This window comes from Balaenoptera borealis, assembly GCF_965194805.1.
Source record: "Balaenoptera borealis genome assembly, chromosome: 1".
In the NCBI taxonomy this organism is placed as follows: domain Eukaryota; kingdom Metazoa; phylum Chordata; class Mammalia; order Artiodactyla; family Balaenopteridae; genus Balaenoptera; species Balaenoptera borealis.
Window position 1 is genome coordinate 167,532,340 of NC_138860.1, and position 13,524 is coordinate 167,545,863.

Consider the following 13,524-nt stretch of genomic DNA (forward strand, 5'->3'; position numbering starts at 1 on the left):
TGCCTCCCGTGGTTTCCAGAAGCTGTGCTACAACACCGTGTGTCCAGCTATGTTTCAGTAAGATGGGCCTCATCCTAGACAGCCCCCTACCCTTGCTCTGAGGGAAAGCGCCCAGAGCCTCTCAGGGTCCCCCCCAGCTCCAGCCCCCCGGTGTGCGCATCGCCGGGCCAGTCCCTAGAGGGCTGCGGCCTGCCCCTCAGCGCCCTCGTCCCCTGCAGCGGTGCCCCGGACCAGCGCCACGCAGTGCAGCTCCGTGCCGGAACCCCGCTACGGCAGGAGGCTGGGCAGTGACTTCTCGGTGGGCGCCGCCGTCCGCTTCGAATGCAACTCCGGCTACGCCCTGCAGGGCTCCCCAGAAATCGAGTGCCTCCCTGTTCCCGGGGCCCTGGCCCAGTGGAATGTCTCCGCACCAACGTGTGTGGGTGAGTCCTGGACAACCGGGACTTGGGGGCGAGGGTGGCCGGCCAACACCCAGCAAGACGCACAGCAGCCCCGCCGGCCAGAGTGACTTCAGGGGGGGACCCCTTCCAGCCAAGCCCTCGCCCTGTGGGTCGGCGTGAAGACAGGGAGGAGGAGCGGCGGGGGGCTGCTGGGGGAGGGACATGGGGGCGGGGGAGCGGGATCCAGGTCCCTCAGGAGGGTCGTACGTAAGGGGAGGAGCCACGGGAGGGGGCGGGGCCGGGGGCGGGGCCCAGGTGGGGGAGCCAGCCGGGGGCGGAGTCACAGCGAGGCCGGGGCGTGGGGGGGGGGGCCTGGGAGGGGTCTGCCGGGGAGGATCCCCTGGGGACCCACAGAGACCAGAGCGGCCTCCTTCCCAGTGCCCTGTGGCGGCAACCTCACGGAGCGCAGGGGCACCATCCTGTCCCCCGGCTTCCCCGAGCCGTACCTCAACAGCCTCAACTGCGTGTGGAAGATCATGGTCCCCGAAGGCGCTGGCATCCAGGTAAGGGCCAAGGGGGTGCCGGGGGCAGACACAGCAGCCTGTCCCTGCCCCTCAGGCCAGGTGTGCGGGGGAGGCCCCCAAACAGAAAAACACAAGAGCTCCCGGCTCAGGAAGGCCGAGGGGTGGGCGCTGGCTCCGCCATCAGGGAAGCCAGAAGAAGGAGGTGGGCCCGGAGCTGGAGTGTGAAGGCTGGGGAGGAATCGTAGGAGGTGTTTTTCAAACGGCTTGAAGGGTTCTGTTCTTCAGAGTGCGGGGTGGGGGGGATGGAAGAAGAGGCATTGCAGGTGAGGGGAGGGAGCAAACCGGCCAGCACAGATGAAGCAGGGACCGGCACCCGGCGCACACCTGGGGTGTCGCACCTGCGGCCTGAGGCCGCAGTGGAATCGGGACCATGCTGGTGCCCGGGGGTGACAGCCAGCTGGAGGAGGCCCAGGACAGCTGCAGCGGCCGGGAGGAGGGGCCGGGGCGGGCAAGGCCAACAGAGCGGAGCCGCAGGGACTCAAGGTGGACAGGTCCAGCCACGCGTGGGTTACTGGCTCACGGCTGCGGGATGTCTGGTGCGGTCGAGACAGGAAAGTGAGGAAACCCAAGGAGTGTTGGAGAAGTGAGGAGGAGGCCAGCTGGACCTAAGTAGCCTGGGCTTTCCTTTCCCCGTTCTCTGCCTGACCGAGTACCCCGCTGCGGTGCAATCATCGCACACCTCTCTCCGCCACTGGACAATGCGCTGCCTGGGAACAGGGACTGCATCTTACTTTTCTCAGAGCTCCTAGCACAGTGTCGGGTCCAGACTAGGTGCTCCTCCCTTCGCGTAGATGGGAAGGGAGGAAAAGAGGGAGGGCTGCCTAACCAACGATTCAATCCCCCTGCCTTTCCAGATTCAAGTCGTCAGTTTTGTCACCGAGCAGAACTGGGACTCCCTGGAAGTGTTTGACGGTGCGGACAACACTGCAGCCATGCTCGGGAGTTTCTCAGGTGAGGCGGGGCCTCTAGGGACCTGGACTCCGAGGGCAGTCGTGGACTTTTATTATTATTATTGAAATGTAATTCACATGCCATAAAATTTACCATTTTAAAGTGTACAATTTAGTGGTTTTTAGTATATTCACAAGGTTCTACAACCATCACCGCTATCCAGTCCCAGATCGTTTTCATCACCCCCAAAAAAGAAACCAGGTACCCACCTGTACACACTCCCCGTTGTCCCGCCCACCCACACCCCCTGGCAACCACTAAGCTACTTTCCATCTCTATGGATTTGCTCGTTCCGGACATTTCATATAAATGGAGTCCTACAATATATGGCCTTCTGGGTCTGGCTTCTTTCACTCAGTGTAACGTTTTCAAGGGTCACCATGTACAGCACACATCAGCACTTCACCGTGTGGACAGACCACATTTCATTCATCCATTCATCAGTTGATGGACATTTGGTTATTTCCAACTTGTTGGCTAATTATGAATAATGTTGCTATGGACATGCACGTACAAGTTTCCATGGGAACATGTTTTCAAGTCTCTTGGGTATACACCTAGGAGTGGAACTCCTGGGTCATGTGTGATTCTATATTTAACTTTTTTGAGGGAGGGACTGTCAGGAGAGTGGCCACGCCACTTTCCATTCCAGCAGTGGACTTCTAAGGATGGTGTATGATTTTGCCCAAAGGTCAGGGCAATTATCTGGGTCTTGTAGACCCCAGAACTTCATACTGCCAAGACCTAAGAGGAGTCATGTGCCCCAGATAAACTGTCTACACTGCCTGAATGGCCTAGAGAATTATCCACGTCAGAGTCACTTTGAAGACGCCTGGAAGGGGACCAAACTCATAGGCCACCTGAGGGAAGTCACCCTGCTGCTGGCATGTGGCTCTGCCACTGCTATTTTGCAGGAAGTTGTTTGGAGTCTCTCCTCCCTCAGCCGTTGGAGACCCAGCACACTAAGGCGAGCTAATTTGTCATTCAGTGAGTTTGATAACTGGGGACATCTGGGGGCCTTGGGAGCAGAACGTCAGCAGGTAGCAACAGCCAGCGAAATGGGCAGGTGCCCAGGGGTGAGGAGAGGCTAAGTCTGATTGGTCCCCATTTCCTCGCCAGGTACAACCGTGCCTGCCCTGCTGAACAGCACCTCCAACCAGCTCTACCTGCATTTCTACTCAGACATCAGCGTGTCTGCAGCCGGCTTCCACTTGGAGTACAAAAGTGAGAATCCAGAGTGTCAACTGCTTGCAGGGTTCAGGGTGGGAACTGACAGGGCGCAAGTTCCCACGAGGAGCGGGGGTTATCCTGGGGCTATATATTCTCCACCCCACTGAAGCCTTACGCCAAACTAGATGAGGATGCTCAAGCTCAGAGAAGGTCTGAAACCTCCTCAAGACACACAGCCAGGAAGTGGTGGAGCCAGGGCTCTCACCTAAGGGTCCATTCCTCAAAAACCTGTGTGCTTCCTCTGTGTCCACACAGGAGTGGGAGGGGGGCCTGGTCACCGGCTTGGGCCCAGTAAATTATTTGGGGTGTGAGATGATGGAGGTGCTCTCCTCCTCCAGTCCTAAAAACTGGCTTCTCCAACCCCTGGTCAATGATGCAACTGTCCTTGAAGTTCTTCTCCTCATTGCAAACTTCACTCCTCTCCCACCCTCAAAACCTTACATCCTGGCTTCCAGCATCCCTAAGTGGTCACAACTAAAAACTCTTAAAGAAAAATGGTTGCAGGGGGAGGGGGAGGTACAAACTATTGGGCATAAGATAGGCTCAAGGATGTATCGTACAACACGGGGAATATAGCCAATATTTTATAATTACTGTAAGTGGAAAGTAACCTTTAAAAATTGTATTAAATTTTTTTTAATTTTTAAAAAAAGAAAAGGAAAAGGGCTGCAGATGTGCCTTGTGGGGCGACAAAGACAGAGGTTGCTGGGGTAGCTGCTTTCATCCTGAGACGGCCTGCCCATCCCCATCCCCACTGGGTACAGGAGAAAATATGTTGGCAGCAGCGTTTGCCACGCATTCATTCAGCAGTTACTTATAGGGTATTTACAATGTGCCAGGTGCGATGCTGGGATCGGGTAAGAGCAAGATGGGTGAGTCCCCTCTGAGTCCATGGGAGAGAGGCAGACACGTGGACAGAGCAGGACATGACAGCATTCCAGGTGCTCACAGGTGTGTCGCTAGGAGGTACAGCGGTGGTTCAAAGGATAGAACGGTCACTTCTCCCGGAGGCTGGTGGAGAAGTGAATGTCATGAAGAAACACTGGACACCTGCAATGTGGCACGCCCTGTGCTAAGTGCCCACGGAACAAAGATGAATAAGGCACAAAGCACAAAGTCTAGGGGGAGAGATGGACATGGAAACAGTAATTGTAGTTCAACCTGATATGCTAAGGGTGTACAGAAGAGGGGAGCTAACCCTGACCACGTGAGACTTTACAGAAGGGGTACCTGAGTTAGATTTGGAATGAGAAGTAAGAAACGGGGGAAGGTGTGGTTGGCTGGACCATCTTGGACAGGATGGGCAGGTGGAAGCCCCACTTGCTGCTGGAGGCCTGATAGGGTCAGCATTACCCAGCTGGTCTCAAAATGAACGAGCTTTGTCCAGGTAGTTGGGAGAGGATTAGCTGGATCCCAGGATGTTCATCGCCTGGAAGAGCTGAAATGTGCAGCTGGTCAGAAAACCCTGGGGCAGCTGGAAGCCAAGACCCTGCAGGGTGGAGGATAGGGCAGGGACCTCCAAGACCTTCCTCCCACAGACCTCTCGGGCCTCACTCACCCAGCAGGGTGAAGTATCCTGGGCTCTTGAATAATTCATACTTTTCCTTTCACCCTCTCATCTCTGTTCTCTCCAGTTTTGTTTCCTTATCCAATATTTAAATTTGAGTTCTTAAATGTTCCCTAGAATCTTCTCTTTTCTTACATGTTCCAAAGATAGAACTTCCCTAAATCTCTTTGCCATTCTACTGCCTCATTCCCAGGAAAAATTCACCTTTCTGAATTATTTTTTGCTGTTGCTGTTGTTCAAAAGAATGGGTAGTTTTCTCAGTAGCTGGTGTTCACCATGCACTGTCCTCTCACAGTGGAAAGAACTAGGGGAAAACAGAGGTCTCCATTAGTATTTGGAGACTGAAATTCCTAGGAGCCAGTACCCTGTAGTTGTATGTTTGTTTTGTAGATAATCTACAAAGAGGGTACAGAAGGGGAGAATTCACTGCTATTGTAGAGGCAAATGGTTTTGAAGGGTACTGAAAAGTCTTGTCTACTGCTGACTCATATTTAATATTTATTTAATTGAAATGGAAATGAAACAGTATGCTTTCAGAAGTAATAAATTGCATATGATTTTTTTTAAGTCTTCCTTTGTTGTAAGCATGGCTTAAATAAAATCAAGCTATGCAATGTAAAGAAATTAGAATGGACTTTTCTCTGTGTCCTTCTGTCTTCCTCTCTCTGTCCTCACCTCTCTCCCCATTCCGTTCTTCTCCCACCACACTCTTTTGCTCTTGCTTTCTCTTTCTCTCTGTCCCTCCTCCTCCTTCTGTCTACCACTGCCATTCCAGTGAGCAGGTCTCAGGTTACTAAGCTGTCATCACCCCACTAAATACTGAGTTGCCTTCTACTTGGACTGCAGGGAAGAGTGGGGCAAAAAGAGACAAGATGACGGTTGAGATGAAGTACTTTCAATTCAGTTTGATGATTGTTTTAATATTGTCCTGGAGTCTTTTGTCCCAGATGCTGGGATTTGTGGATTTAGGCCCAAAGAGCTTTCATTTCCAAGCACCACATTCACTTCTTAAAAGCACATGAAGGACAAAAGTTGCTTGGGAAGAGCATGATGGAACTTCTTGGGGTATAGTTTTGAGCCCAAGGGCCTGTGGATGGCCAGAGTCCCCAGATGATACCCACCTGCCCCAGGAGGCTTTGGTGTGTTGAGCCTCTGTGCCGTATAAACATTCTGATTTTCTCATGTGCTGGGAGGTGAAAGGCTTAGGAAACCCTGGCCTAGAGGCTGGGAGTAGAGAAAGCAGAGAAGACACAGCTTGGAGACAGCTTCTCCTCCCTGCTGCCAGCCATGCCCTCGGCCTGCTCTTACATCCACCTGATGGGCTTGTCCATTCTCCTGTTGTCTGTCTCTGTCTGGTCTAGCGGTGGGCCTGAGCAGTTGTCCAGAACCTGCTGTGCCCAGTAATGGGCTGAAGACTGGCGAGCGCTACTTGGTGAACGATGTGGTCTCTTTCCAGTGTGAACCGGGATATGCCCTCCAGGTACCTCCCGTTGACCCCCAGGGCCGGAAAAGGTGTCCCCTGAGCTGGGGTCAGCTGGCCTTCCCCCAGCAGAGCTGCAGTCACCAAAGAATAGAGAGAAGCCCCCCAGATCCCTCAGGCACCGTTATCCTCTCCTGGGGCTGTTCATGCAAAAGACAAAGTGCTGACTTTAGCCATCTGGCACAAACTAGCCTTGAATGTGTTCCTGCAAAGTTTCTGTTTGATTAGACTTCAGGAAAATTTAATTTTCCTTTGAAGGCAGTGAGGGACTCTAGTAATTAAAGGAGTCTCACAAGGAACCTTTAGTAATGAGAATTCTTTAGCAATAGCCGCTAATAAGCCTCCTTCCCCAGATCTCTCTTCCTCTGCCTCACTCCGCATTCCACAGTGGATCCATGTGTCTCGTTCCTTGACCCAAGGCCCCAGAACAAGCCCCCTGCTCCAGGTTGTACCTGCAATTGTGCCCGTGGGGGCAGCTAGCCCACCCTCTTCTTGATTCCTCCAGGGCCACGCCCACATCTCCTGCATGCCAGGGACCGTGCGGCGCTGGAACTACCCTCCTCCGCTCTGTATCGGTAAGAGAGTCCCTGCTTTTCCAGTTCATTCAGATCCATTTCTACCAGGGCTTCGAGTTCAGTGACATATCACTGGGATCAAGTTCGACTCCAGAGGAAGTTTGGTATTCCGGGTCTGCTCACAGGCAGTATTTTAGACTGATGTTTTTGTAAGCTGTAACTCTCAAGATTTTCCTGACTTTTGGATACCTTCACCCGCCAAATGAAACATGACAGGAGGCTTGCCCATTCGAAAACCTGACGATGACCATTCTGATTCCAGATAATCGACCAAACCCCAAATGGAACCTCTGGGCACTTTGGGCTTTCCCCTGTGACTTCTCATGGGACAGACAGATGGAATCCACTGATAGAGGAAGGCTGAGGGTTCCCTGTGAAACGAGGACTTGGTTTGGTTTCTGTGCTGAGTAGTGATGAAGAGATCATTGGATACAAGAAAAGACAGGATCTCCACCCTCAGAAGCTTCTAGTCAGCTTGGGGCAGGGGGAACATCCCTTTATTGAAGGTCTGCCACGTGCCGGGCACGGAGCTACGTGTCTCCTCACCGCAGCCCTTCAGGGCAGCTGTCATCACCCTCCTTTTTGCAAATAGGAAAACTAAGGCTTTTAGGATTCAGAAGAAAGTGGCAAAGTTGGGAATGGAAACCTAGGTTTCCCTGATGCCCCGCCAACTGTCAAGTGCAAATCTAGGCTAACCTTCGAGTAGGAAGCAAGGTGAACCCAGGAAGTGGCACTGGAGCATATGACATTTCCCTTCAGTGGTCTCACCAGGATACAGACCTGGTCGTCTGCAGAGCAGTCAGAAATGGGACTGGTCAGCCCAGGGCCCTTTCCCCATCCTGTATCACAAAGGCCTTGCCCGGGGAACTGCTCATAGAACAGAAGATGCCGTGGCTGAGGGTTTACTGTGTGTTGCAGCCGCTGTTCCAAGTCAAGCGAAGTCCTTTCTGTTGTAACCTCATAACCGCCCTGTGACACAAGTGCTGGGTGGGGGAAACTGAGGTTTGGGGGTTTGGCGTGGAGGGAGTTAGAGCTGGCCCAAAGTCACTCAGGAAGTGGGAGCATTGGGATTGTGACCCCAGGGGTCAATGCCCAAGTCCCCACTTTGCACCCGGGCACTGATCCCTTCGGGTCTGTGTGCTCGAGTAGTCCTCTCCCCAGAAGGCGTTTGCATAGACACGGCATATGGCCTCCCCTCCGTTGCTTTCTGTGGCCTCCCATGACAAGCTAACCCCTTTCTGCTCACACAGCCTTTTCCTAATAAGATGTAAAAGGAAAGAATCGACGTCAACTGACCAGGCTGCAGTCGTGCCCCAGCCCTGCGTCTTCAGGTGACTGTGAATGAAGTCACCTCAATTGGAGATTCAGATGCCCCAACCCCTCCTGGGCTGAAATAATCACAGTCACTTTGGCTCAGGGCGTGTGTCCACGCTCTGAGGGTGGGCTCGTGGTGGGGCTCCTCTGTTGACCACGCAGTCCCATGGAATATGTATTTGTAAAGAGCCTGGCCACCTGCCAATGCATCCCCGTCCCCTTCTTTCCTATTTTTCAGTCCTGGAAGAGTTGACTGGACAGTGAGGAGAGGGAGATTTGGGGGATAGTGTAGGAGATGGTCACACTTCTCTTGGGGCAGACCACTTTTGCTGCATGACCTCACTAAGGAAACTGACTTTGAAGGGCATGCTCAAGGTCAAGCATCCGTAACTTGGGTTTGTGGACGGCTGGGCAGACCTAGGATATGCTTCCCTTCCTGGATTTACATACTCAGTTTGGCCCTTGTCTGCAGTTTTTTTAGGGAGATGAATTATAGGTTCCTTTGGGTTCTCAAAGGGAAATTGACTTGGGAAAGTCCAAGTGCTGCATGGCCCCGTACTCACCTCACCACAGTCCTAACGCTCTGTCTGGTCTCACGGTCACAGCGCAGTGTGGAGGAGCAGTGGAAGACATGGACGGGGTGATCCTGAGCCCCGGCTTCCCGGGCAGCTACCCAAGCAACACGGACTGCTCCTGGCAAATAGCACTGCCCGTGGGCTTTGGTAAGTCTTCACTCCCAGGCCTTTGGGCTTAAAGCAGCTGTCTGTGGTTGTCACTCAGCATAACCTCGGCTGAGTCCATTTAGCTCTCTGCCTCTCTGCTTCCTCAGCTGTCGACCTCTTGTGCAAGCGTGAGAATCAATTAGGAATGGTAGAGATGAACGGGCTTTGGGGACATAAAATAGGGAAAAAACTTCAGGGATTGCCATTATTATTTTTATCATTTGAGCAGTGAGCTAAAATGTGGAATGAGAAATTACTCAGGGCTGGTTAAAAAAGAAAAAACAATCTATTTTACTGAGACTGGACTTCAGCCTGTTCTTTTAATTCCAGTATCTAATTTCTCATCCTAATTAAATTGAGCCAAGGTCAACGTGAAATTGAGTTTGCATTCTTTATACTCACCTTCTAGCTGGCCTTAGAGGTTGGGAGATGTCTTGTGTGTGTGTGTGTGTGTGTGTGTGTGTGTGTGTGTGTAGACACAGGGGTTGATGTGGTGTAGAGGAAATTGATCTGGGTACAAAATTAAATTAGTGGAGATTCATGTGTTGTGCACTGGGAATGTAATCTAACCCCCAGTATTTCTGTTGAAGAGATAAAGGATTTATGCTGAATGGAATTTATAGGCTGTACACATAAGTCATCTTGCCCAAGTCATTTCTCTGCTCCTACGAATGAAATGTCCCGAGGAGATCACTACTGCACAGGCCTGTGAACCCCCAGTCTGTGACCTCAGGAGTGAAGACCACCTCTTTTGTCCTTTATTTTTCATCCTAGAGTGGGTCTTCCGATGGAGAAGAGGCTTTTAAGAGAAAGTGATCTAACTAAAGATCTAAAGCTTACCTGAGGGGAGGAGAGAGGTTGTGACCCTCAGAAAATGGAGTCATATTAAGTACCATCTTCTGAAGGAAACTGGGGATGGATGATCAGGGTGCAAAATGATGATGACTTTGGCAGCCTTGGGAAACTCCAGACTTTGAGACACTGAGGAAAGAGGAGCTGGGAGACCCTATAGCTCTGCATCCAGGCATGAGTCAGAAGAAGCTCAGATGATAAAGGGCTGGAGGGAGGGCTACATCCAGAGGAAAACAGAAGTTTAAGTGGGAGGTGCATCACTTCCTTTGTATGTCTTCATGTTCAGCCACCAGAGACTTCTATCTTTAAGTCCTCCCAGAAGTCATCCTCTTGCAAGGACCAGTCACAGAAGACCAGATCCCTTGCTTTCAAGTTAGTGTTGGACTCCAAACAGGCCCTAATGGCACCTGCTTTGTGTTTAAAAGCCGCTGCGTTTACAAACTTCTGCCACTAGATGGCGGCAGTCAGGCAGCTCAATTCAGAAATTCTGCAATCCTTGAAGAGCCCCTTTCATTGGACGTGCAACCCTGGTGTTGGGATGACGCATAGGCGGTGGGCTGGAAAGCATAGGTTCTGCAGATAAGTGCAAAGGTGCTCAATGTAAAATTATCTGTAATTTGGAAACAATATACATGTTAAATAATAGGAGAGTGAATAGTGTGGCTGGATAATTCATTAAATGGAATTAATTAATATGTAGTTAAAATCAATGAACTGTATCTTTACATATCGACAAGGACAGACCTTGAAAAACACATGCCAAATTTAAAAGTTTACAAAACTCTACATACAGTATAATAAGATTCATGCAAATGTTTAAAACAAACCAGATATATATTTAGGAATCTAAAAACATGAACTGGAAGGCTGTCTTCCAAATTCATGGGAGTGACTGCCTCTGTGGAGAGAAGGACAATGGGAGAGGGCAGGAGACATGAAGGGTCTTCAACAGTATATGCCAAGTCTTTATTTTATTTAAATAATCAGATGCAAAAAATTCACGCCTATGTGCTCATGCTAAGCAAATTATAAAGTACAGATGAGCAAATTATAAAAATTCCAATTTATCTGTAATCCCACCATGCAGAAATAATCACTCACAGCTTAGTCCTCACCATCAAAATGTGACCTTCATGAAGACAAGGGCCTTGTAGATCTTGTTCCTCCCCGTGCAGTGCCCACCTAGCACAGCCCTGATGCATGGCAAGAGCTCAATAAATGTTGTTAGTGAATCAATGAATAGTCCTCCAGTTTTTTAATACAAAAATTAGAATTGTATGCTACATACTACTTTGCAGTCAGATTTTCATAGTTAACATTGCAGACTTCTTTCTATGCTTAGAAATACATTTCTTCAATAATAGTAATCTAATTTGAGAAATCTTATCAATAAATAAGTATCAGTAGTCCCACCTTTATTCTTCAAAGAATATATTAATATGTAAGTTAAGATGTTAATGAGATCCATTTAACCTGTTGGGTTGCTAGGAGATCTTGATTAATCCAATAAGATCCCAAAGTATATAAACTTCACTTGGCATCTTAATAGAACCAATAGGACGATGTATTCTTCTAATTTCTGAATTATCATAAGTGTTCTGGAAAATACCAGTATTGAAGTTCATGTCTTTTGATTGGGTGTAGTTATGTTTAAGTGGTGGTATTTTTAAGTAAAAATTTATTTTAACAAAGCTATCTTTATACTGATACTACACATATGAATCCTAAATTTAATCAGGTGTTAACCCTGAACTTCGTTTTCCATAAAATAAAAGAGACTCAAAATGGCACTCTGAAATGACTGATGCCTTTCATTTCGGATGAATAATATAAATACTTTTAAGTTCAGTCCTGCCTGAAGACGAGAGACTGGGCTGGACTGGTGACTCCCCACATGTGATCTGGGAACCCTAACTGGGTGGGCAGTCTGTAGTGGGGACCCGTGGGCTCTGGCAGGTGATGCTTTCATGAGGCAGCACGTGGGATGCGGGACTGTATTGCTTTGGGCACTGTCTGTCTCTCTCTTGCTCCCAGGAGCTCACATCCAGTTCCTGAACTTCTCCACCGAGCCCAACCATGACTTCATAGAAATCCGGAATGGCCCCTATGAGACCAGCCGCATGATGGGCAGATTCAGTGGAAGTGAGCTTCCCAGCGCCCTGCTGTCCACATCCCACGAGACCACCGTGTATTTCCACAGCGACCACTCACAGAACCGGCCGGGATTCAAGCTGGAGTATCAGGGTGAGGACAGGGAGGGCCCGTCCATCCCCACCTCTTACTCACAACCACCCGTCTTCCCAGCCTTCTGAGTAGGGGAGGAGGGAACCCAGGAAGGGCGGGGAGGTGGGGGGAAGGCCCGACCACCGTGACATGTCTCTCTGGCCCACAGAGGCTGTTGAACCCCTTCGACAAGTCCTTCCCAGGGCGGCAGCCCCAAAGCGCCTTCTCAGGCTCCATCCCCATCCCGGCCCAACAGCCAGCAGCTTCCCCTGAACAAGTGACCCATCAGACCCCCTCAGGCATCCCCGAGTGTCCAACCAGCCACTGCCCCTTGGCCTTGAGAGGCTCGCTTCCTCCTCTGGGTCCTCCCCTGTGTGTCAGTTATGCCTGGCAAAGCTCCTCCTCTGACATGATGGGGGATCCCAGTAACAATTCTTGTAACAAGCCCAGAAGGGCCCACTGAGCCTTAGCGATGAGACAGGTGCGTTTACTCCCGCTGAGGGTTTCCCTGTTTGAGGCCGGACCACGCTCACTGCAGCTCCCCCGTCCTGAGCTGGAGTCCTGTGACCGGCCCACTCCTCCTGGAAAAGCTCCATCCACTCCAGCTCAGGCTTTCCCTGTGGAAGGGCCGTTACCCGTGCCCGTGCAGCTGTGCCCACCTATGCAGCGGTACACGGGCCCTGATCGGACTCGACGTCTCCCTCGGGGGCTTTCCTAGTGTGACTGACTGAACCGTTTGTTCTAACCTCTTTGCCCAGATTCTTCCACTGAATTTTTTTTCATGTGTTTAGACTTTTTTCCAAGGCTAGCACATGCTTGTCAAAAAATTAAAACATCACAGAAGTTTTTGTGAGCGCATCACAGAAAGTCAAAATTCTCCCATAACCCTGCCTTATGCAGAGATATCAACTTGTAACAGTTTGCTTTTCCCATTTTTTCTGTACATATACTGATGTAACTATATTTTTAACCAAAATTGGATCACTATACATACTGTTTTGCAATCTGCTTTTTTTAAGTTAATTTTTAATTACACAGACAGTCTACAAACACACCTACCGTGTTAAAAAAGAAAGGGGGAGGGAGAAAGAGGAAAGGAAAGAAGGAGGGAGGGAAGGAGGGAGGGAGGGAGGATGGAAAGAAGGGAGGAAGGAAAGGAGGAGGGAAGGAAGGAAGGAAGGAAGGGAGGGAGGAAGGGAGGAATTAAGAAATTAAAACATTACAGGTAAGGCCAAGCTTTCTTTGTCTACAGCCTCCAAACCCAGAATTATTCCCCAGAAGTAACCACTATTGTTTTGATGTGATCTTTCCAGATCTTTTCCCACACGGTGCCACTCCTAGTTACATGTTTCTTGTGAAGAATATGTAATACGTCATGATTTTTTTGGTTGTGTTGTCTATGGTAATATAGAGTTTCTATATACATACCATTCTGACATTTGGCTTTTTTATCCCTTGTCAGAGATGAATACTGACCAAGGATTTGGGCTTGTCATTGGGGGAAATCCTTAAAGAGTACCCCACCGTTGGGCCAGTTATACAGGCGCTTCCCCCTCTGGGGACCGTCCCTGAGTATGGTCAGGGTTGTTACCACCTGGGAAGCCTCAGGAGGAGGAGCTGGGACCCTCACACCAAGGCAGCAGCAG

General features: G+C 50.2%; 1 protein-coding gene across 2 annotated transcripts in view; it reads left to right on the forward strand.

The window, feature by feature from the left end:
* Positions 1-13,524, forward strand: part of CSMD2 (CUB and Sushi multiple domains 2) — a 658,464-nt gene that overhangs the window by 529,720 nt on the left and 115,220 nt on the right. For both annotated transcript variants that reach the window (XM_082362533.1, XM_082362534.1), the window contains exons 34-41: positions 219-422; positions 819-943; positions 1,819-1,915; positions 3,035-3,139; positions 6,074-6,192; positions 6,698-6,767; positions 8,687-8,803; positions 11,690-11,899. In XM_082362533.1, the coding sequence (XP_082218659.1) occupies positions 219-422; positions 819-943; positions 1,819-1,915; positions 3,035-3,139; positions 6,074-6,192; positions 6,698-6,767; positions 8,687-8,803; positions 11,690-11,899 (1,047 nt within the window). The remainder of the gene's footprint in view (positions 1-218; positions 423-818; positions 944-1,818; positions 1,916-3,034; positions 3,140-6,073; positions 6,193-6,697; positions 6,768-8,686; positions 8,804-11,689; positions 11,900-13,524) is intronic.